This window comes from Microcebus murinus, chromosome 23, assembly GCF_040939455.1.
Source record: "Microcebus murinus isolate Inina chromosome 23, M.murinus_Inina_mat1.0, whole genome shotgun sequence".
NCBI lineage: Eukaryota > Metazoa > Chordata > Mammalia > Primates > Cheirogaleidae > Microcebus > Microcebus murinus.
This window is the reverse complement of record NC_134126.1, coordinates 30,408,367-30,431,402: the sequence shown is the minus strand read 5'-3', so window position 1 is coordinate 30,431,402 and position 23,036 is coordinate 30,408,367. Positions and strand designations below refer to the sequence as shown.

General features: G+C 42.8%; 2 protein-coding genes across 13 annotated transcripts in view; both read left to right on the top strand.

Annotated features, from left to right (window-relative positions):
* Positions 1-47: 47 nt before the first annotated feature.
* Positions 48-15,865, top strand: TMEM183A (transmembrane protein 183A). Of its 5 annotated transcripts, XM_012744414.3 has the most exons (9): positions 48-251; positions 452-541; positions 1,317-1,484; positions 5,673-5,832; positions 6,733-6,913; positions 9,326-9,406; positions 12,024-12,179; positions 13,727-13,776; positions 13,863-13,990. In XM_012744414.3, exons 1-8 carry the CDS (start codon positions 143-145, stop codon positions 13,739-13,741), a joined length of 960 nt encoding a protein of 319 aa, XP_012599868.2. In that variant the 5' UTR covers positions 48-142; the 3' UTR covers positions 13,742-13,776; positions 13,863-13,990. The 5 variants fall into 5 exon arrangements, 4 of the variants coding, with proteins under 4 accessions (XP_012599868.2, XP_012599867.2, XP_012599866.2 ...); XM_012744413.3 differs by lacking the exon at positions 13,727-13,776 and having other exon boundaries at positions 5,676-5,832; positions 13,863-15,865; XM_012744412.3 differs by lacking the exon at positions 13,727-13,776 and having other exon boundaries at positions 13,863-15,865.
* Positions 15,866-17,572: 1,707 nt separating this feature from the next.
* PPFIA4 (PPFI scaffold protein A4) overlaps positions 17,573-23,036 on the top strand; it is a 49,243-nt gene continuing 43,779 nt past the window's right edge. For 6 of the 8 annotated variants that reach the window (XR_001148805.2, XR_001148804.2, XR_001148802.2 and 3 more), the window contains exon 1: positions 17,590-17,712. The gene's annotated coding sequence lies outside the window, so the exon portion shown is untranslated. Of the gene's footprint in view, positions 17,713-23,036 lie in introns of all 8 variants that reach the window. The other 2 variants (XM_012744409.2, XM_012744408.2) reach the window with 1 other exon arrangement.

The following is a 23,036-nucleotide window of genomic DNA, read 5'->3' as shown; positions in this document are numbered from 1 at the left end:
TCCGAAGAGGGGCGTCGGCCACCAGCGCGACTTGGAATCCTGGCCTAAATCCTCGCGAGAGCAGCAGCCTCCGGTGAGGGATGGCCGCGGAGCCGGGCGGAGCTGGCCTGCGGCTCCCGGGGCAGGCTCACCGGCTCGAGACATGGCCCGGGGTCCCGGCCCGCTAGACCGGCCTCGCCCCGACGCGGTCGCCATGCCCAAGAGAGGAAAGCGACTCAAATTCCGGGCCCACGACGCCTGCTCCGGTCGAGGTGGGCAAAGGGGCAGGGACGCTCAAAGACTAGGGTCTAGTGGCGGGAAGGGGCTGGACCGTGCCGCGCCGAGCGCTCTCCTGCCTGCGGTGTGAGGGCGGCTCGGGCCCGGGACCTAGAGCGAGGAGGGGAAGGGGAAGGGGAAGGCGGGAAGACACTGAAGAGAGGCCTCTTCCTGGAGGGTTGGTGCTGTGTTTCAGTGACCGTGGCGGATTATGCCAACTCGGATCCGGCAGTCGTGAGGTCTGGACGAGTCAAGAAAGCCGTCGCCAACGCTGTGCAGCAGGAAGGTAAGCGTTCGGTGAGCCTTTTAAGGCTCAGGCCTAGGTGTTTTATTTTCACGGGATTCTGCCTCAGTGTTCTCCTTGCAGTCCTCTGGGCATCTTCCCATAAACATGTTTGCTTTTCTCAATGTTTACTCATACGTTGGGGGTGGGGGAGGATTAGCCAAGAGTAGCAGAAATATTTTATTTTTGCCTTTGCATTTAAAAAAATGTTTGTATACTCTTTTTTAAGTTTTCACTCCTTTCTTCTTGGGCAGTAATCTCTTTCCTGTAGTTCACATATGTTTTACTCTGCAGTTTGCTTCCTTGTGTAAATAACCTTGGAGTGCTCTTTACCTTTTCTGGTGTTTTTCTGGCTTTCAAGCTTTTTATGCATGGGTCCCCAGGACATGTATTTTATGACACAGTCTCCAGCCTAGTACCAGGGTTAAATTGGATCCAATTTCTCTTACACATTGCTCCTCAGAACTTACGAGAATACAACTCAACCTTTTGTTTTATCCTGCAGGGTTCATAGTGGAAGAATTATGCACTCCCTTCAGTGCTGAAGTCAGCACTTTTAAGGAGTCTTTTGGTCCATTGCTTTCCAATTTTTTGTGTTTCATATACTAAAATTTCTTCTTTTTTTTTTTTTTTAAACTTGGTGACAGAGTCTCAGCTTTCTCTAGCAGACTCACATTTTTTTTTCCCCTTTTCCTTATGGCTGCTGGTATCTTGGCTAAGTTGTTTGTATTTCTGGGTGGAACTGTGTGCCATCTCATTCTCCCTTATTTTCTTCTAGTAAAATCTCTTTGTGGCTTGGAAGCTTCCCAGGTTCCTGCAGAGGAAGCGCTTTCTGGGGCTGGTGAGCCCTGTGACATCATCGACAGCAGTGATGAGATGGATGCCCAGGAGGAAAGCATCCATGAGAGAACCGTCTCCAGAAAAAAGAAAAGCAAAAGGCACAAAGGTAGGAGGGCTTGCTCTCTTTTGGCTTGTTAGTCCTGTCTATGGTGATAAATTGAAGCTGTTACTTTCTCAGTAGCACAAAGGGAGATGTAAGAAGCAACACCAGGGGAGTTTGGAGAAAACATGGCTCTCAACTAAAATCTTGGTAGTGGGACAGGGTTTAACACTCTTGAGCTTTTTGCTTTTGTCTAAATTTAAAAGGGAAGGAATTGGTAAGAGTTAGTAGATTCTGGAGCTGTGAACTGGACATTCATTGAGTACATGTTATTATTAGGTAAAAACCCACATAGCAATGTGAAAACAAAAAGCCTTTGCATTTCTGGATTTCTGAATGTGTAAGGAGGCAGAGATATGATGAAAAAATGTTTCCCCAAATATGTGGATTTTATGAAACCAGTTTTATTTCACATAAACTTAGATATTATCATGGGCTTTTAAATGTTCTGCAGTTATTAATGTCTGTTTCATGTCTAATAGGTACTGTGGGAAATAGAAAAGTATGTGATGTTTAGGTCTTAATGGTGATAATACTTATACAAATGAAACAAAGAATAATAAACTGATATTATATAACATGCCAAACCATCATTCAGGTTCCATATTTTGCTCTGGACTTAATGAGTCAGAATCTTTTGGAATTCTTAAAACTAAAGTGGTTCTGATGATCAGCTAGGTTTAGGGGGAAGCTGATAAGTAATAAATGATGTGTGTATTTTTGGTTTCACCTCTACTTGAGAATCAGGTGACAGATATTTATATATGTTAGTATATATTGAAAGAATAAATTAATGAACTGAGATTGCTTTACAGTTATATCAGTTATTGCCAGTGATATCTCTCTTTCAGGATCCAAACGTTAACGTAGTTTGAGCATTCCAAATACAAAATCCAAAATGCTCCAAAAGCTGAAATTTTTTGAGCACCAACATGATGCTCAAAGGAAATGCCCATTGGAGCATTTTGGATTTCTGATTTTTCGATGAGGGATGCTCAACTAGTAAGTATAATGCAAGTATTCCAAAATCTTGAAAAAGCCAAAATCTGAAACATCTGATTCCAAGCATTTCGGATAAGGGGTACTCAACCTATATTGACATTCTTCACACTTGTTTGTCCTTAATTTCTCACTTAAAATCCATGCTTACCATCACTATTCTATTAGGGAATTGTCTTGGGGTTTTAAAATTTTTTTTGGATACATTCTCCTCAAATTTTTTGTTAAAAAAATCTTTATTGAGATAGAGTTCATTCATTTAAATTGTACGATTCAGTGGTTTTAGTTTGTTCACAGAATTGTGTACCCATCAACATGATCTAAATTTAGAACATTTCCAAAAGAAATCCCATACTTATTAGCATCCCTCTTCATTCCCTCCCAAACCCTGTCCCCAACCCTGGGTAACCACTAATCTACTTTCTGTCTTTATAGATTTACCTATTCTGGACATTTCATATAAATGGAATCATATGATATGTGGTCTTTTGTGTCTGACTTCTTTCCCTTAGCTAATGTTTTTAAAGTTCATATTGTAGCATGTATTAGTATCTTATTCCTTTTTATTGTCTTTTGTTTGTCTATTATGAATAATGCTGCTATAAATATTCACATATAGGTTTTTAAGTGGATGTATACTTTCATTTGGTTAGGTAGGAGTGAAATTACTGGATCATATGAAAACTCTGTTTAACTTATTTTGGGGAATTGCCAAACTGTCTTACAAAGTGGCTGTACCATTTATATTCCCACCAGCAATATATAAGTGTTCCAATTTTTGCACATCCTCACCAACACTTGTTATTGTCTGACTTTTTAAGTTGTTTCCTTTTTTTAAATGTAGATTTAAAGTTTTAGAGATAGGATCTTACTTTGTCACCAGACTGGAGTACAGTGGCACAATCATAACTCACTGTAACCCTGAACTCTTGGGCTCAAGTGATCCTCCTGCCTCAGCCTCCCAACTAGCTAGGACTACAGGTGTGTGCCACCATGCCTAGCTAATTAAAAAAATTTTTTTTTTTGTAGAGACGGGGTCTTGCTATGTTGCTCAGGCTGGTCTTGAACTCGTGGCCTTAAGTGGTTCTCCTGCCTCAACCTCCCAAAGTGCTGGAATTACAGGCATGAACCACCCAGCCTGGCCTGAATTTTTAAATTATAGTGGATGTGAATGGCAAATGATGTTGAGCATCTTTTCACGTGCTTTTTGGCCATTTGTGTATCTTCCTTGGAAAAATGTCTATTCAAATCCTTTGCCCATTTTTAAATTGGGTTATTTTTTAATTATTGAGTTGTAAGACTTCTTTATATATTCAGGATACCAGTCCCTTATCAAATATATGATTTGTGGCATACAGATTCATCTTTTGCTCTCTTGCTCCACTTTACCCCCATTAGGTTCCTCCATTCTAGCCAGACTGGGTTTTCTTTCTTTTAGCTTCCTTTTTAATGAAACATATACAAAAAGAGAGAATAGCCCTATGTAGCCATTACCCAGCTTCAACAATTATCAATTCATGGCTCTTTTTGTTTCAAACATTATTCCACTACCCCTTCACACACACTCTGGATTATTTTGAAAAAATTTCCTGATATCCTATCATTATCTCTGTAAATATTGTAGTAGTTATTACCAAAAGATAAGTACTCTTAGAAATACCATTATCACATCTAAAGACTTAACATTATGAAAATCTTGTTAGACTTTTGTTTTTATTGCCCTCATACATTTTATTTTTCTAAGTCCTTGGCTTCGTGTTAGCTCTTTATTTCATGTGCTTTTCTTCTTAATCTATGCCTATCAAAATTCTTCATGTCCTTTGTGACTTATCTGCATGAAGCTTACCTTTACTGATTCTATTTCCCTCATTTGAAATTTCCTATTTATTCTGTAATTATTAAATTCTGTAATTATGTGTAAAACACTGGCAATTCTTCAGTATTTACTGAATTTTGTCTCTTAAGACAGAAAATTTTTGATAGCAATTTGCTTTGTAATAGTCCTTATGGGTCTCAGTAGAGGAAATTCTGATAGTTTTTTTCCTTTCAGAGAAAGAAGATTTAATGTGGGAGAAGGTGGGGTCCCAGACATGGTAGACTGAGCCTTGGAATGGTTACTGGAAATTAAAAGAATAGATAGGAACCAGAAAAGAGGATGTTGTTTTAGACATGCTGCTCTCTGTTGTGAAAAACCTAATGCAAGAACCTGACCTAATGCAAGAACAAGACTCATAGAGCTGTAGGAAGCAGTTAGCTAGAAGATCAGAGATAACTTTGGGGAAGGTAGTGTAGGGGCTTTTTGCCCAGGAAAGAAGGCTGGTTTTAGGACAGTTTATGACTATGTCTAAAATAAAGGTTACGGTTAGGATTAGTCCAGATTTAGGTATCTTTACAAGGGTGTGTGTTGTTACCTGCACCTGAGAAGTATAGGGGACCTCAGGGTCAAGAGAATTAACACTAATGAGTTCTGAAGGAGGAGTAGTTAGTGATACATTGTCTGGGAGTGACTGAATGCCTCTGGCTGGGATCATAGGTCAAACTGGCAATGAAACTAGAAGAAAATAAACAGGTTTACAGATAAGGTTATCTCTAAACAGCTTATTTAATAGATAACAGGTTACAGATTATAAGAATGCACTGTAATTTATCTAGTGTCCTATTTAGTTTGCACTTTGAAGTTTCCTCGTACTATTTTAAAGTCAATTTTGTTTTTTATGTGACCAAACTGAACAAAATGTTTGGTGAGTAGGGACTTGGAAGGAAGTCAAAGACAGGGTTTATAGTGTGCAGCTGGAATTTGGCGTCAGAAAACCTGGGTTCTGTTTACCTTGACTAGGTGGCAAGGTTCTTTTTTCTTATTAGTAAGATGGACACGATAATATTTTCCTTATTTCCATTGAAGAATTATTAGAGTTGAATGATTAGTGTATACAAAGGCACTTTGAAAACTTCAAACTAGGTTGTAAATTGTCATGAAATAAAGGTCTTAAGGACAATATCTATTCACTTGAGCAATAGGAGAAAAGTTTCTAGCAACTAGGCAAAATGGGAAATGACAAGTGTGAGGGGCTTCCTTGGACCTATTTAAAACCTTTTTCTTAACATTGCAAGCCCTGGGAGAGTTGAAATGATTGAGTGTCTTTAGATATGTGTGTAGTAGAATATCAAAGATTATTATTCCTATTTCTGTTTCAGAAGACCTGGACGGAGCTGGAGGAGAAGAGTATCCCATGGATATTTGGCTTTTGCTGGCCTCCTACATCCGTCCTGAGGACATTGTGAATTTTTCCCTGATTTGTAAGAATGCCTGGACTGTCACTTGCACTGCTGCCTTTTGGACCAGGTTGTACCGAAGGTGCGACCACAGAGAACTCACTCCGTTATCTGTGTAGCTGATTTAATTGCTGTTTGTGATTTGGAGCTGCTCACTGGATGATGACCTCTTTGTACTTTTTCTGTTCCATGTCTGGGCATGACCCTAGCTTTGGACTCCTTGAGACCCTCTCTAATTTAAATTTGATATTACTAATTATCCAGTTATCTGTCTTCCCTGTGGTTGCTTCCTTTCTTACTTCCCAGTATCCACTTCCAGCAAAAAGTTTTGCATCAGGTGTCAGAAGGAACTGTCTTGACTCCTTAGAGGTTTATTTTAGCTAGAATGTTCAAAAGCTACAGATGCCAGTCTGCTTATCTTTCCAACTAGATTAGTTGTTTCTTGGATTTGCTGGTCATCTTGAAGTATCATAGTTTTAGTGTTTGTGCTGTCCTATGTATAGTTGTAGTGGTGAGGAGTGAGTAAATTATATGATTAGTAAAAAGGCTAGCTTTTGATGCTTGGTGTGGATGTATGGTGGATATTGTAAACTGTCAGTAAAGCTGTGGTGGGAAGGGGTGTTGAAGTAGGAGTAGAGAACTTGCTGAGACATCTGACAGGAGAACCTGATGGCTCTTCTCCAGTACAGGTTCAATTTCAGCAAGTAAAGTATATTCTACTGGTATCAATTCAGAGAGCTGCTTTTTTGTATAGTGAAAGAGTGAGGATTTAACCTTTTAAAATGGACGGAGAAGTATAGGATTACAAGGCAAAGAAGCAGAAGTTGCTGAGAGGTTGAGATGGTGATTTGTCTACGTATGAGCACTGAAGACAAGCTAACTACTGGCCTGTATAATAGCGCAGTAGAGTTCATACAGAGACCAAGACCTACAGCTGGAGAGACAGGTCACATATTGGTAGGAGTAATGTGTCCTGTTTCAGGCACTACACGCTGGATGCTTCTCTGCCTTTGCGCCTGCGACCAGAATCAATGGAGAAGCTGCGCTGTCTCCGGGCATGTGTGATCCGATCTTTGTACCATATGTATGAGCCATTTGCTGCTCGAATCTCCAAGAATCCAGCCATTCCAGAAAGCACTCCCAGCACATTAAAGAATTCCAAAGTAAGTGAGAATTAGTGTTGGGGTTTGACTAATGGACTCTTGTATGGTGGGCCTGTTACTATGGCTTGTCTCCAGCTTCTTTGATGGGGAGGGCTATAGGTCCCAGGCTGCTAATGGCCTAATGTAAACTTCAGGGCTCAGAGCTTTCACTTCTCCAAGACATTCCCACTATGCTGCTCTGACTTATCTTTATCTTAAAGCTTTCTTGTGCTTTTAGTGTATTCCTTATTTTTTTTATTTTAATTTATTTTCACGCATTGTACATTGGACCACTTCAGATATAATGGTTTTGATGGTTTAGGCTAGGAAGAGTACAACTCAAATGGTAGCTATATGCTATAATTTTTAAAAGGTACTTTCAATCATGGTACAAAGATATAATGTGAACAACTCACTAATTTTTTTAATGTGACCTTGACATCTGAGATTCCCCTTTATTGAACTCCTTAAAGGATTCTCGTGTAGGCTTTACTTCTTTAGCATTTACTAATTGCCCTGTGCCAGCCTGTTGCCAGGCTCTGTAGTAGGTTGTCTCAGAGATTATAAGGTACTCTGATTCATAGACCTTAGTTCTCTAAAATTCTTCCTGTGTTTTAGGCTATTTTAAATTCAGGATTTCTCCAGTATTTTATACTCCTACATTATATTCAAGTTTCCAGCATTCTTCTGATTTATAAATAGGTCTGCTAGCCTTTGGTCCATTCTCTCTTTCCCTTACTGAAATCTAGACTAACATAGCAGATATGATTATTTAGGCAAGTTGATGTCTCAGCCCTTTTCTATTCAGGTGATACCATTGTCTAAATTTCATAAATTCGAGTTTCTAGATAATTTTTATTACTCTGTTTCTACCCACAATCTGATGTTCTATAGTACTTCTCATTCTCTTATACTTTGTTTTTATGGTAACGGACATTATATAATGATTCTTTTCCCTTAGTTTAGCTCTAGTGTGATAATATTCTACCTGATACATATTAATTTAAAAGGGTACTATTGATTTCAAGATTATCAAGATCTCCCCCCCCCAGGCGAGGTGGTCAGGGCCATTGGCTGAGCTGTATGTAATATCATGCTAGCTCGTGGATTTAGGGCAGGAGTAGAATGCTGGGAGAGTAGGATTTCACCCGGCAGCTGCTTCTGCTTGTAATATGAGTGTACAGTGTATCACCTCACATTTACAGTGTCCCTCTCCCCAGAAACATTTGATAGTATCAGACTAACTGGTGAGGGTGGGGATCATCCCTAAGTTAGTCATGCCAGGAGTGAAGCAATTGCTGGGAGCAGAGCAGCATTGGGCAAACTCCTCATGCTTGACACATCTTAGCGGCTCCAGTGCACAATGCAAGTGCTACTGCCTAAATTCTAAAATACCCATACCTTTATGTCCCTGTCACTGTATATTAATTTTTTGAAGTGGACTATATAAAGCCAAAGTGCAATGAAAACTAAGGTCTTCACCCAGATAGTAAGCCCAGGCCATGTGGCTGCTGCTTTTGTGCCTTGGTAGAGATCTTCTGAAGAGGATGTGGGACCTGCAGTGGCAGGTGTCCCATGCATGGCCTTGCCACTTGTATACCCACAATCGCATGGCATTCAGGGAGTTGCCAGCATGCCTAAAGGAAGTCCCATGTTCCTAGACTCCAGCTTTTCGCATTTGATTCCCCCTCTCTCTCTTTTCAGTAGCATAGCTTGTGTGGGACACTGGAGCCGTTGTGATGGCAGCAGAAGTGTTTTCCCCTTAAAGCCAAGCCCATTAATTTTGATGGAACAGCAGGACGTACAGGGCATGTCTGAAGGGCAGGACAGCTGGCACGGCGGACGACCCACCCCTTATCCCCTGGGAGGTACTTCACTTCTTGTGCTTAACCCTAGCTGTAGCCTGACTTTCATTGAGGGGCTTACTCTAGACTAAATTCAGCCTAGCTCAGTCGTTTCCATACTGGCTGTCTGCTCCCAGAAAGTCCTGAGCAGTTTGCTTCTATTACAGGGCCAGCCTTCCCTGGCTGCCTTATGGTCTTGTTATCATCTTGCTTGGTGGCTACTAGCTGCCCTTACATTTTAATGTAGCGGACTGGCCTGGTGAATCAGAGAATGCCCCAGTCTCTACATACCATGTTTCTTTCTGTCTTTAAAGATGAGAACAATAGAGGTTAATGTCAGTAGCCTTTGAGGTTGACTTGTACTGGTCCCTCTTCTGCTTACTAAGCAGCCCTGGGATTGTCTGTTTCCATGTTGCACCGGTGTCGAGTTGGGGGTCTATCTGAGCCAAAGTAAAATCTCCGCATTAAGACTGTGGCTGGCTTTAGAGCTGTCAAACAGAGGCTTTTGCTGATTATTTTTTATTACCTTATAATGTATTTTGATTTTTTTTCTTTTTTCTCAGTTTAGTTTATTTTTACTTTCTTACAGTGCTTACTTTTCTGGTGCAGAAAGATAGTTGGGAACAGACAGGAACCAATGTGGGAATTCAACTTCAAGTTCAAAAAGCAGGTATGTGGTCTTCTCTTTGTTTTTCAGGTAATATTTTGTTCTAATAGATGGGTGTCTTTCTTAGTCCGTTTGTGTTGCTATAACAAAGTACAGTAGACTGTAATTTATAAAGGACAGAAATTTATTTCCTCAAAGTTCTGGGTGTTGCGAAGTCCAAGATCAAGGGCCTGGTCTCTCTGTTTCCAAGATGGCCCCTTGTTGCATTCTCCAGAAAGGAGGAAAACTTTGTCCTTCCCTAGTGGAAGGTAGAAGGCCAAAAAGGGGCCAAATCCATTGTGAAGACTCTTTGACCATAATCCCATTCACAAGGGAGGAGCCCTCATAACCTAATTGTGTAGTAAAGGCCCCCTCTTAATAGTGTTGCATTGGAGATTAAGTCACAGCATGAATTTTGGAGGGGACACAAATATTCAAACCACAATACTAGGCATGAAAGTGGCTTATTAAAATCAAATAATGTATTTCAGAACTTATAGTACATGTTGAGCATTCCAAAAACAAAAATGCAAAATCTGAAATGCTTCAAAATTTGAAACTTTTTGAGTACTGACAAGATGCACATTGGAACATTTTGGATTTCAGATGCTCAACTGGTATAAGGCAGATTTTCCAAAATTTTGAAAAAATCCAAAACACTTCTGGTCCTAAACATTTTGGGTTATGAGGTTATGAGGGCTCCTCCCTTGTGAATAAGGGATACTCAACTTGTAATGCCATGAAAAGAAAAGGAAGGAAGAACTATTCTATATTGAAAGACACAAAGATAACCACTTACTGTAGAGTAAACCTTGAATGAATCCTAGATCAGAACAAAGAGCCTGGCCAGGTGCAGTGGCTCATACCTGTAATCCTAGCACTCTAGGAGGCTGAGGCAGGAGGATTCCTCGAGTTCAGGAGTTCAAGGCCAGCTTGATCAAGAGTGAGACAAACAAATTTTCTATACAAAAAAATAGAAAAATTAGCTGGGTATAGTGGCATGTACCTGTAGTCCCAGCTACTCTGGAGGCTGAGACAGGAGGATTGCTTAAGCCCAGGAGCCCAGGAGTTTGGGGTTGCAGTGAGCTACAATGATGCCACTACACTCTAGCCAATCTAGCTAGGGCTACAGAGTGAGACATCTGTCCTCCGCCCCGCCCCCCCAAAAAATAGAACTATAAAAGACATTTTGGGGCAGTTAAGGAAATTTGAATTTGAATATGCTGTGGAAATTACAAATAATTTTCTTATGTGTGATAATGATGTTATGGTTATGTGTGAGTGTCTATTTGTGATGAATTATTTAAGGATGAAGTATAAATGTTACTTTCAAGTGACTTTGCACCCCTTTTCTTCCAGAGTGTGTATGATTTTTATATGTGTGTTTAATGGGGGGGATTAAAGATGGCAAAATATCCAATGATAGAGTGTATATAGAAGTTTATAGCACTAATTAATTAACTTTTCTGTATATTTGAAGACTTAAAAAATGACAAAAAGGGGAAAAACTTACTGTACCAATATACTGAAGTTATTTGCCTTAATTTTGTTGCTGCTGTTCAAACCTAGTGTATTTGTAAACAATAATTTATATAGTCTTATGTTTGAGGTAATTTGGGGAAACCATGAGGAGAGGGATTGCAAAAAAGGCTTTTAATCTTTAGTAGCCTCTTTTTTTTCACTTGTCATCTCTACTTAGTATGTCACTGATGAGACACATTATAAATATAGTTAGTTATCTCTCAACTGATGGCAGGTGGGCTACTGATAAGTTTATAATTGAAGTAAACCGTATTTTCATGTTGATTTATTTCAAAAACGGGTGTAAGGAGGAATTTTGGCACTGGTATTTTGCATTTAATAAGATCCCCCAAATCTGTGATATACATTAGACATTAGTAGAAAGTTCACAGAGGACCTTTCTGGAAGGGACTGAGGGCAGTCTTAGCAGTGGTGAAATGTGACAAGGAGAGACCAGGATTACTGCTGGAAAGGGAATGCAGAGATTTCCTTTAGTTCTGAGACTTGTAACTCCTTTATTTTATGGTGCCTAGAATTAGGCGGCCACTTCTGCTTCCATCCCTGTAGTGCAGCAGGTGTTCCTTGGAGTTTGACAAGTTATAAGGAATTTGTAATCTTTCAAACATTGGATAGCCTCTAATAGAGACTATTAGTTTCCATTTTTTATCAGATGTCAAGGAGTACCATGTAAATGAAGCATAAACCCATTGCCATATTTGCTCATTCAAATATATTTCTGATTTTTTCAAAGGTCAGTTTTCTTTGATCTCTGTATAGAAACTGATATGTATATAAAGAGAGAGTAAATAACAGAAAGAGTATATCTTGCTAGCTTTAGTTGAGCCATAGGATTTTCACTGATGGAGAATTAGAGCCATATACATTTCTTCTAAGCCAGTGGTCCCCAACCTTTTTAGCACCAGGGGCCGGTTTCATGGAAGATAGTTTTTCCACAGACTGGCGATGGGATGGGGTGTCATGGGGTGGGGGTATGTGATGTGGAGCTTGGGTGGTGATGCACAGCCTGTTTCCTAACAGGCCATGGATCGGTAATGGGTCATGGCCCAGGGTTTAGGGACCACAGTTCTAAGCCATTAGATTATTTCTCAGTTCTCTTCAGTCCCCTAGGTTAAAGAGCAAGTGTATGGGAGGATTACAGCCTCCCATTCAGTATGAAGATGTTCATACCAACCCAGATCAGGACTGCTGCCTACTGCAGGTCACCACCCTCAATTTCATCTTTATTCCAATTGTCATGGGAATGATATTTACCCTGGTAAGTAGAGACTCAGGATGTCATCCTCAGTTCTTTTATAGACTCTCATTATATGTAAGATTTGATAGAGATTTATAAATTTAACCATTAAGGGGAGAAATCTTTGAAGAATAATAAAAATAAGTCTGAAATCAGACATGTGTATTAGGAACAGACAGATTTGTGGAGATGTTGATTCTGTCTGAGAATGTTTTACCTCTTTTAACTTCTCTGTAGGACAGGGAATGTTTTTATATTTTCATGTGTAGTGATCATTAATGATTGAGAAACATTATCCTGTTAGGAATAATGATGAGACATATATATGAGTGCTGTATGTCAGGACCTTGAGGCATATATACGGGGTTATAAATGGGATAGTAAAACATAGGGTGACCAGCTCAGCTCTGTCCTTTGTGTGATGCTGTCACTGTTCAATGCCTAGCTGAGAATTAGATTAGTAAACAGTGTATGTGCCTCTGGCATATTTTTTCCAGGTTTTAAAAAATTTTTATTGCGGCCGGGCGAGGTGACTCACGCCTGTAATCCTAGCACTCTGGGAGGCCGAGTCGGGCGGATTGCTCAAGGTCAGGAGTTCAAAACCAGCCTGAGTGAGACCCCGTCTCTACCATAAAAATAGAAAGAATTTAATTGGCCAACTAATATATATAATATAAAAATCAGCCGGGCATGGTGGCGTATGCCTGTAGTCCCAGCTACTTGGGAGGCTGAGGCAGGAGGATGCTTGAGCCCAGGAGTCTGAGGTTGCTGTGAGCTAGGCTGACGCCACGGCACTCACTCTAGCCTAGGCAAGAAAGCGAGACTCTGTCTAAAAAAAAAAAAAAAAAATTTTTATTGGATTGGCAGCTGGAGAGTTCATGTAATTTGTCTTTTCTGTATTTTAGGCTTATATTCAGAGATACATGGGGTTCCCCTTCCACAATGAAAATAGCTTTTTTTAATGGTAAAATAAAAAATGCATGCTTCATGTAAAGAATTTAAATAACACATAAAATATATTGAGAAAGTGAAGGTGACTTAGACTTCCACTATCCTATAACTGAAATTAATCTTTTGGGAACTTTTCTTTGTATGTGTCTGTTAATATGTACATACCCACTCTTTTAAATAATTTTGTATAATTGAGATTATGTCATACATACAGTTTTTATTATAAGTACCTGTCTCCTCTCCCTAGGTTAAGACACCTTAATGACCTAGTTATATACTTACACGCCATGTATTTCATACTCCTACAATTCTATACTGACCCACCTACACACACACACATACACATTTAGAGATTTTGTGTTTTATTTTACAAAAAAATCAGATCAGATTTATGTTTCATGCATCTTGCTTGACTTGCTTAAGAATGTCTCATCAAAATCCCTTTAGGCTGTCTCTTACTGCTGCGAGCCAATTTTAAAATATTGGCTCTGATGATAGTCTATGTACATGTATCTTGATTTATTCATCCATTTGTGAGGCTTTCTTAGAATAGTTTAAATATATGAAGCTGAGAAGACCTTATAAAATCATCCTTAATTTTTTATATCTTTACACAGGTGTTGGTGGTATAACTTAGAGATTAATCTTGTGGTCCAGCCAGTGTAAAGTATGTCTGTACTGTTTCATTTCAGAATGAGATGTTGGAAACCAAGGTTGTGTGAGTTGGTTACTGAATTTGCTTTTCCCTTTCAGTTTACGATCAATGTGAGCACGGACATGCGGCATCATCGAGTGAGACTGGTGTTCCAAGATTCTCCTGTCCATGGTGGTCGGAAACTGCGCAGTGAACAGGGTGTACAAGTCATCTTGGACCCAGTGCACAGTGTTCGACTCTTTGACTGGTGGCATCCTCAGTATCCATTCTCCCTGAGAGCATAGTTACTGCTTCCCATCCCTTGGGGGCAGCCCTGAGTCTAGTCCATTAGTAATCAGATTCCAGTTTGAAAGGGGCAGCTGGATTGTATATTTGATTAGTAATGTACATGCTCAGGTTGCTGGGGCTCCTGTTAGGGGAGGGAGAAGTGTTGAATCAAGAAGAAAAACAACTATGATTTATAAACATATTTTAATGTAAAATTTGCATTTGAAAGGAGTGGCCCTGTTTTCTGTGTTAAAACCCCATTTGGTGCTATTGAGTTTGTTCTTTATTCTTTTATCCCAGCGAAAATGGTTGATCTTGCTCTAGGGAAAAATTAAACTCTTAAATCTGCAAACAAGGAAGTTTCAGCATTCCTTTATGGATCAGAGGAACTTTAGAGGTCTAAAATTGTTACTCCTGTTGCTTCCAATTTAGCTGCCCCTCAAATTCAAGTGAATATTTTATCTTCTCTCTTTACCCTTCTCTAGAAATAAAGCAGGTGACAGGGTTTTCAGAATCTTACAAGATTGACTTGTGTATCTTTTTTAAAAAATAATTTTTGGATATTTATTGCATACGTATTCTTTTGCCAGTTTTGAATTTTAGGTATTTTTTTGCATGAGGCTGATACTGCTGATGATGACTTTGTACCCTTGGTACTAGGAACTTTACATAGTATCTCTCATTCTCAGTCTTGCAAGGAATGATTTTTTGGTTGAGAAAACTGAATGAGTGACTGTACTCATAACACCAGTAAATGCAGAGCCAGGATTGCAACCCAGGTCTTTCGTTAAAACCACAATTAAAAAGATCAGTCTCATTTTTCTTGTGGTAGATGGTGGTAAAAGGGAGTAGGTAGAATGTGTACATAAATAAAAAAGTAAAAGGGTGAGTAAAAATTTGATTGTGGTATACTTTATCCCTAATCAGCCTAAAAAGTATCTAAGATTGATGAAAACTCTTTTAAATATGTGTTTCTAAGTTAAATGTAAAACAAACCAAGAAAGTTATTTCAAAATAGTGGTACTTTCATTGAATTGTTAGAAAGGCATTTATTATGTTGAAGATCATTAAAAAAATGCATTGCATGTTGAAACCAGCCTCTTGAACCATAAGCGCTTAGTTTAGTGACTTTGCTCTGCCCCGCGCTGTGCTGCTTCTGCTGTCATTCTGTGTGCCTACAGAAGCCTGGCCTTTCATCCATGCAGAAATGCTAATGTCCTCCTGTTGGTCAAATGACTTGCTATAGCTGGTGTACTCTGAGAAGAGGATCATGGGTGTTTTTTGTTTGCTAAGAAGATAATCTTGCTGCTTGTCCCTCCTCCCACCCTCCAGATTAACCAATGAGCTGGATATTAGTTGGATATAGCCAGGAGGTGGGCATTAAAACAGTATTCTTTAAAAAGGAAAGTCTTGTGGGGGAAGTTACTGTGAGCCAAACTGCTAAATTAGCTTGTTTTTCCTTACTATCTTCCCCACCGTCTGCTATTTAAAGAATATTCTTAGGAAGCATCTGCTTAATACTGCTACTAACAGCTAACCTTACCCCACATTGAGGGTGGTATTAAAGCTGTTCACACAGAGAGTGTGCCTGGATCAGTGAAAAAATTTGGGCATTTAAGTGATAAAACAACCTGAGGACAATAAGCACCTTGCAAATCTGTAATCAAAAGTTGCCTCTTTGAGGCAAGAGGAGAGAAGCACAGAATCCTTAGTTCCCTGGACGAAAGATGCCATGCAGTAGAAAGGAGTTGTCCTGGTGCATTGTATATCTCCCATTTAGGAGTTACTTTTAAAAAGGGAGTGAAATAAATTTGGCTTAATTATTGTATTCTGACTCAACTCTGAGTTTTTGTGTCAAACGCCTTGCTATGATGACAGATACAGTCTTAGGTATTGCCTCAGCTCTTTCTTAGCAAAATATTGCCAAACACTTGGTAAAGTATGTTATCAGTGGTTATCATGGCTGCTGCCTTCCTCTACCTTGGCTTAGCTGCCTTGTCTAGCATGATTCGTATTAAGGGAGACATGATTAGTAAAAGGATCTAAAGTGTCTCAGGAATTTCCTTTTGGTGAGAACCCCAGACCACCTGGAGAAGAGTTGGAATTTACTGGACTACATGTTAAAAACTGCTTTATAATTTTCATTTCCTTAAATATATACTATGATTTTGGTTTGAGGGTCAAACAAAATTCAGTTGACCCTTGAACAACACAGGGGTTGGGTGCAGAGTCCTGCACAGTTGGAAATCTGAGTATAACTTTTGATTTCTCCAAAACTTAATAGCTTACTGTTGATTGGAAGCTTCACTGATAATATAAACTGTTGATTAACACATACTTTGTATGTTATATGTATTATACACTATATTCTTACAATAGAGTAAGCTAGAGAAAAAATATTACTAACAAAATGGTTAAGGAAGAGAAAACATGTTTACTGTTCGTTAACTGAAAGTAGATCATCATAAAGGTCTTCATCCTTGTTATCTTCATGTTCAGTAGGCTGAGGAGGATCAGGAAGAGAGAAAGGGTTGGTCTTGCTGTCTCAGGAGTGGTGTAAGAGGAAGAAAATCTGCATATACGTGGATATGCAGAGTTCAAACCTCTGTTGTTCAAGGGTCAACAGCAATACATATTTAGCTTCCATTCTCACCCCTGCTGTGCCAAATGGTGACTATACTGGAGGAAAATAATAAATGAAAGGTTATGTGTGTCACTGATCTCCACTATAGCATTTGCTGCTGATATAGAACATGCTGTGTATATATCTATAAATACATACATATGAACACATTGCATGTATATAAAAATTCTTCACACTTCTATCAGTGCTTACTGGGTATTGGTAAAGGATTGAGTAGGCACTGTGATGAAACTTCACAAACCAGCTGGGAAAGATGCATTAATAGCCACAGGGGACAGGGTAAGGGAGCAATTCAGGAAAATGGAGAGGTTTAGCTAAAATTTGTCAGGAATTTTGGCATTTGAGACTGTTTTCATACTATGTATATATAATAGACGAACACTCCATTTCATAGTAACAGTGTTAGAACAGCCAGGTGCCTGGAGGCATGCGGCACAATTCCCCGAAGTGCCTACTACTACAGAACTGTATTTGGGTCTCAAGTTTCTCCACTTAAAAAAATCGGTGCGCCCAAAGCAAAAGCCACGAATGGGTGGGAGAGAGCAGGTGTGAAAGGTGACAAACCATCAGCCACAATTACAAGGCCTGGACCGAAGCCAATTTAGGGAACAGGTTGCCAGACTAGGAACCGGGGGAGGTCAAAGGAAGGGGCAGGATGGGCGCGGCACTCTGGGGCCAGGAGGCCTTACTCGAGGCCGGGTAAAACCCTGGCACTCCGCCTCTTCGTCGGACTCTCGAGGCCGAACCAAGATGGCGCGCAGCCTCAAAGCGGCGCCCCTGTCACGTGCCAGGGCCGGAGAGCGCCCGGGGGCGGGAGGCGTGGCCTCGGGAGAGGCGGCCAGGCCCCGCCCTCGGGGGCGGGCCCGGGGCGTCCGCGGCGGGCGGGGGCGGGGCCTGGCGGCCGGGCGCTCGGGCGGCTGAGGCTGCAGCTACCTCGGCGCCGGCCCGGCTCTCTAGGACGTGTCCGGCTGCCCGGGTCGGGGGCGGCTCCCGCTGCCTGCGAGCCCGGCTGCCCGGCCTTCGGCGACTGCAGGCAGGTGAGCGCCCGGAGCCTGGCCTGGGGGAGAGATGCCTCTTCCCCGCGTCCAGGTCTCCTCAACAGTTTGGGGAGGGGTCTGTGTAGCGCGCCTGGGGAGCAGCCCGTCTTTGCTCGGGGTGTGCTGTCTCTCTCTGGCGGCGTCGGGACTGCCCCCTCCGCCGCCCCGCGCCGGCCTTCGCGGTGCCCCGTGCCCTTGGGGGCGAGGGTGAGGGGCGATGCCGGGTGTGCGGGGAGGGCGTGGAGTCCGCCCCATCGGCTTCGGGGGCGGGGGCCGAGTCGGCGCGTCCCCGCTGGGAGCTGGGCGGACTGCGCCCCCATTCCCCTGCAGGAGAGTCTGGGGAAAGCGCCTCCCGGCTGCCGGGCCGGCGCCGCTCCTCTGGGCACGCGCCTCTGAGGGGCTGAGGTCTTCGCGCTTCTTGGGGGTCTCGGGCCTTCCCGCGTTCCTCAGCACCCCCGGTTGCTATCGCTGGCTCTCCATTCCTCGAACTGCCAGCCTCAGCCTGTGCCAGAGATGCCACCGTCTCCGCAGTGCCAGGGCGGTGGGGTGGAAGGAGCGGGCGGCCAGCCCGAGGCCTGGTGGGGGTGGGGTGGGTGGGGGTGGGCGCAACAGGAAAGAGATGCTGGAATGGAGATGCCCGAACTGGGAGGGTGGGAGTGCCGAGCTGATTTACGTCCACGCAGTACGGATGTTTCCCAGCACAGATCTTGAGGTTGCGATGGTGGGTGGGAAGAGAGAGGTCAGGCTGGAGGACTTGGAAACGTGGTGTGTGGATGGTTTTCTTTGAGGGAGAGGGATCCAGGACAAGGTGCCACTAGGAGCTGATGTCACCTGGTGGTTTCCATTAGATGGTAGGGGAGTTGGGGCTGTTCTGCTCTTCTGTGTGGAAAGCAAGAGGTTAAGGAGGCTCTGCTTAGCGTGGTCATCCCCTCCTGGTGTGATCTTAAGGGGCCTCTCCAGGAGCCAGGTTTCAGGGACTTCCCATAGCCCTTTCCAGAGTTGTTGGAGCTGCACCTAATACTTTCAGCATCCAGCAAACATTTATTGGATACCTACTGTATGCCAGATGCTATGCAAGGTGCTAGGTCTTCTGAAGGCAATTTAGGGGCCCTGGAGCAGCTAAAAGATATACGTAGTAGGCAAATGTTGTAGGTATACTGTTAACACCCTCCCCCATCTTGTTACGTTGCTATTGGATTAGGAAAAGAAAGAACTGTGTCCACATGCTTTCAAACAGCTGTTGGAACCAGATTCCAACCTAGCACCCGCTACCACTATTAACTGGCCAGGTAGTCCCAGGGAAGCTGCCTTAGCGAAAGGGACAGCTTGGTTATTTTCTCAGCCTGAGGAGGCTTCCTGGGATAACTGGTGTCTCAAAGTGATGAGATCATGAATAGCACAATGGTTACTGGGGGCCAAGAATGCACTAGACACTCTGCACAGTGGGAGACGCCATTTCTGGAAGATGGAAGTGTGTGGGAGAGGAGGGTGTGGAAGGGAATTCTCATCTAGTGGTGTCTGGGTGTGTGCTGCTGAGCATGGCATGATGTCAGAACCGTGGAGCGTATGAAGTCTGGCAGCTGGGTTGTAAAGGAGGGACGGGAGGGGCGGGGCACGGCAGGCAGGCTCCTGGGTCCCTAATATGAGTGGACTGCTGAAGTCTTAGAGTTGGAAAGAGTTGTCAGGCATAGCTTGTAGGTCCTTCCTGAGCCTCCAAGGATAGCAGGGCTAGAGCTAGGTGAGAGGATGAGTAGTTGGGCTGTGGTGGTGATGAGGCAGGGGTGAAAGCCCGGTGGGGCCAGGGAGCTGGGTACCAAGGAGGCTTGAAAATGTGGGGGAGCTAGCAGAGGCCTTTTAGTGCCCAGGGGTTCTTTGGGCCTTTATGTGGTGGGTTGGTAGGTGGGTTGCTGTAGAAACAAGGTGTGGTGACTGGGTGGTATAGAAGTGTGTGTGCATGGACTGGAGAGGAGGGGTGGAGAGGAGCCAGAGGACTGAGGGAGTGAAAGCTGCCCCAGAGTCTGGGTCCCAAGTAGGGAATTGGGAGAAATGGAGGGGACGGGGGTGGGGTCAGAGGGAGGAACGAGTGTGTATTGCAGCCACATGAAGTCACCATCTGTCCCCCTCTGGCCTGCTAGCTCACTGACCTATAATTAGCTCTGGAGGGCATACGGTGCTGGCTCACAGGAGCGTGGCGCGTCGGGTGGCTGGCAGAGTAAAGAGTACTCAGAGGGGCTGTGGTCCTTGGTGTACTCTGAAAGGGGCTGCTTCTAGGGGACCCTCTGCATTTGCTGTAGTGGGAGGGGCCTGAGGGAACTGAGAATGTCAGGGGGCAGGGCTTATTGGGGGGAAGGAGCTCTAGATGAGGATGGTATGAGACTCCAAGGCTGGGCAGAGCCTGAGGACTCCCCTCTTGTCCTTACCTGGCCGCTGGCTCATGGCACAAGCAGCACAATTGCTGCCCAGTTCATTGCTTCAGAGAGGCCTGGGTGCTGCAGTCTCGGGGCCTCCCTCAAGTGTCTTCTGTTTCCCCAGGTGAAGTCAGCGCTAGCGTGGAGCAGCTGCCTGCCTTTCAGTCGGGGGCTGAGAGGCCTTGGCTGGGCTGCTTCTTTCTGAGAGAGCTGGACGAGATGTTGCCACCAGTTAATTCAATTGGTCATACTCCAAGTGGTGCTCAGTGCTGACCTCCAGGCAGTGCCAGAGACTGAATATGTGGTCACATGCTGTATCGCTCTTGAGTGATTGCTGTGTATCTACATTCTCTCGAGTAGCCTGTGAACTTCCTGAGGGCTAAGATTGTATCTTACATGTCTTTTGTTTTCCTAACAGTATTGGATTCGAGGAATCACTCAGTAAGTGATTGTCGGGTTGAATTGAAGATGTCTGTCTTCTGGTCCCCTGGGTTTGATGAAGGAAGGCCTCCTTGCTACCAGAAATATTTTTTTTTTTTCTTTTTTATTTTTTTTTTTATATTTCTTTTTTACTCGTGGACGAGGTTCTGGGGCCCCAAGAGCAGGGGCCCCAGAAGCTGCCTACCAGAAATATTTAACCTGGAGCAGATAAGCCTCTGGGGACCCAGTACAGTGGTACTATGTCTCAGTGAGGGAATTAGATTCTATAGACAGTAGATGAACTTAACTGTCCTAAATCTCTCATAAAGCATGGTATATGGTAAATCCCGAACAATAATATGAATGTATAGATATAACACGTATATCTATAGTCTATATTAGTTATATAAATATATAATATATATTATTATACAGTGATTTAAGAAAGAGTACATATGCACAATATAATTTTGTAGTAAAGTGTCCGATGAAATAGCTAGCTTGCATTTAGAGGGTTTTATTGCCCAGCCAGTAGAGTTGAATTCTCATAAATTAGATACATATCTGATATACCTTCATGGCCATTGTCTTCGGTTAGATAACTGTCATTTCAAAGGGGAGATAGGTTTCCATTCAATTTAAGAAAAAGCTTCCTTAGAACCATGAAGACTTCCTCATTTGGTAGTGAGCTCCTTGCTGCTGAAGGATCGTTAAGTAAAGACTGAGCTGCCAGGGATGCTGTGGAAGGAACTCCCACACGGGGTGGGAGGCTGGCCTGTGTGACCTCTGAGAGCCCTTCTGAGTAGAAATCTACAGTTGCAGGTAGGGGTGGGATGGGGTGGGCACAGGATGGTAGAGGTACCACACACGTTCACTGTCATGACTGCATGCACACGCACATGCATTCTCCTGACCACAGTCATGTGCAGTTGTGAGCCCTGACCTGTACTTTGAATCACACACCTCCATATGTTCTCAAGGCTGTACACACCCATTCACTCTCATGCACATACTCTCAGGACCCCGTTCTTATGACCATAGTCTTACATTCTCCCTCTCTTCTCTCTCTTCTTTTTTGATGACAACACATACACACCACGCATTCTCACGATCACACACATACTCCATTGCATGAATACACATGACCTCCCTCCCCGACATTCTCTTTTTCATAATTACATACACACACACACAACTTTTGTGATCACATACACGTGCAGTTTTTTTTCTTTCATCTTTTTTTTTTTTGAGATAGAGTCTCAGTTTGTTGCCCGAGCTAGAGTGCTGTGGTGTCAGGCTAGCTCACAGCAACCTCAAACTCCAGGGCTCAAGCGATCCTTCTGCCTCAGCCTCCCCAGTAGCTGGGACTACAGGCATGCGCCACCATGCCCGGCTAATTTTTTCTATATATTTTTAGTTGGCCAATTAATTTCTTTCTTTTTTTTAGTAGAGATGGGGTCTCGCTCTTGCTCAGGCTGGTTTTGAACTCTGGACCTTGAGTGATCCTCCTGTCTCAGCCTCCCGGAGTGCTAGGATTACAAGCGCGAGCCACTGTGCCCGGCCCACATGCAGTTTTTATGATGCCTACATTTCTCCCTGTGGTTCTGTGCTTTGGACCTTTTATACCCTTGCAGCTGTCAGCACTCCACATAGTCCTGCTTTCTGCTACATGGTGGCTCCCTAATCTCATAGGTTGATCTACTACTGCAGTGACTTCTGAGCAAGTATTTATTTTTTAACACCAGAGGACCCTGTTTAATATGTGTCCCACACAGACCTCTAGTTTTGACAGAGTTTTATTCTCCAAATGTGCTACACATATTGCTGTGTTTCTTCTTTTGCAAATGTGATTTGAGGACATTTGTGTTAATTAATAGCTCTGATTAGCAGAGAATGGCTGGGGTTACTATACTTAATGATGTGAGTTCAGCAAACGCCATGTTTGTGTTCAGTGGTGCAACCTTGTGTCTTGGCTTGGGTAAACATACGGTCTCTCTTCGCCATTTGGAATGTGGAGAGCAGTTGGAATTGTGAGGGCCCTGGTGTTGCTCGTGTGGCCTTCCCAGGTGTGTTGCTCTGGTGCACTGACGTGCTGCCTGGCTGAGAGAACGCGTGCTTATTTTAGCAGGTGCCTTCTGTAGACAGTACTTAAATCTGGGATTTTCCAACCGGTCTTTAGACTTGGAACCCTTTTATAGAAATGAAACCTTAATCAGATGTCTTATAAAACTGACAGGTTTGGAGTTAATGGGATTAAAGGAAAGAAAAGGGAGTTCAGAGCACTTTGAGTTTGTCACAGCTCTTCACCCTTTTTTTCACCCCACGCTGCCCTACAGGTACTCTGTCATAAAGGCCAGTTTGCAAATCCCTGCCTTAACTTAAAGAGGTAGTTGTGATGGCTATACTTTTGGTATTTCAGAAAATGAACAGTTTTTGGGGTGGGCACAGAGGCTTGTAGCCTCCCTTTCCCATTGGTCTTTTTTTTTTTTTTTTTTT

Bases quoted from the DNA above. Each gene is read 5' to 3' on its own strand.
- TMEM183A (XM_012744412.3), top strand. From the start codon at position 143: ATGGCCCGGGGTCCCGGCCCGCTAGACCGGCCTCGCCCCGACGCGGTC. The intron at 6,914-9,325 runs GTAAGTGAGAAT...ACTTTCTTACAG, and splicing joins GCACATTAAAGAATTCCAAA to TGCTTACTTTTCTGGTGCAG. The intron at 12,180-13,862 runs GTAAGTAGAGAC...TTTCCCTTTCAG, and splicing joins TGGGAATGATATTTACCCTG to TTTACGATCAATGTGAGCAC.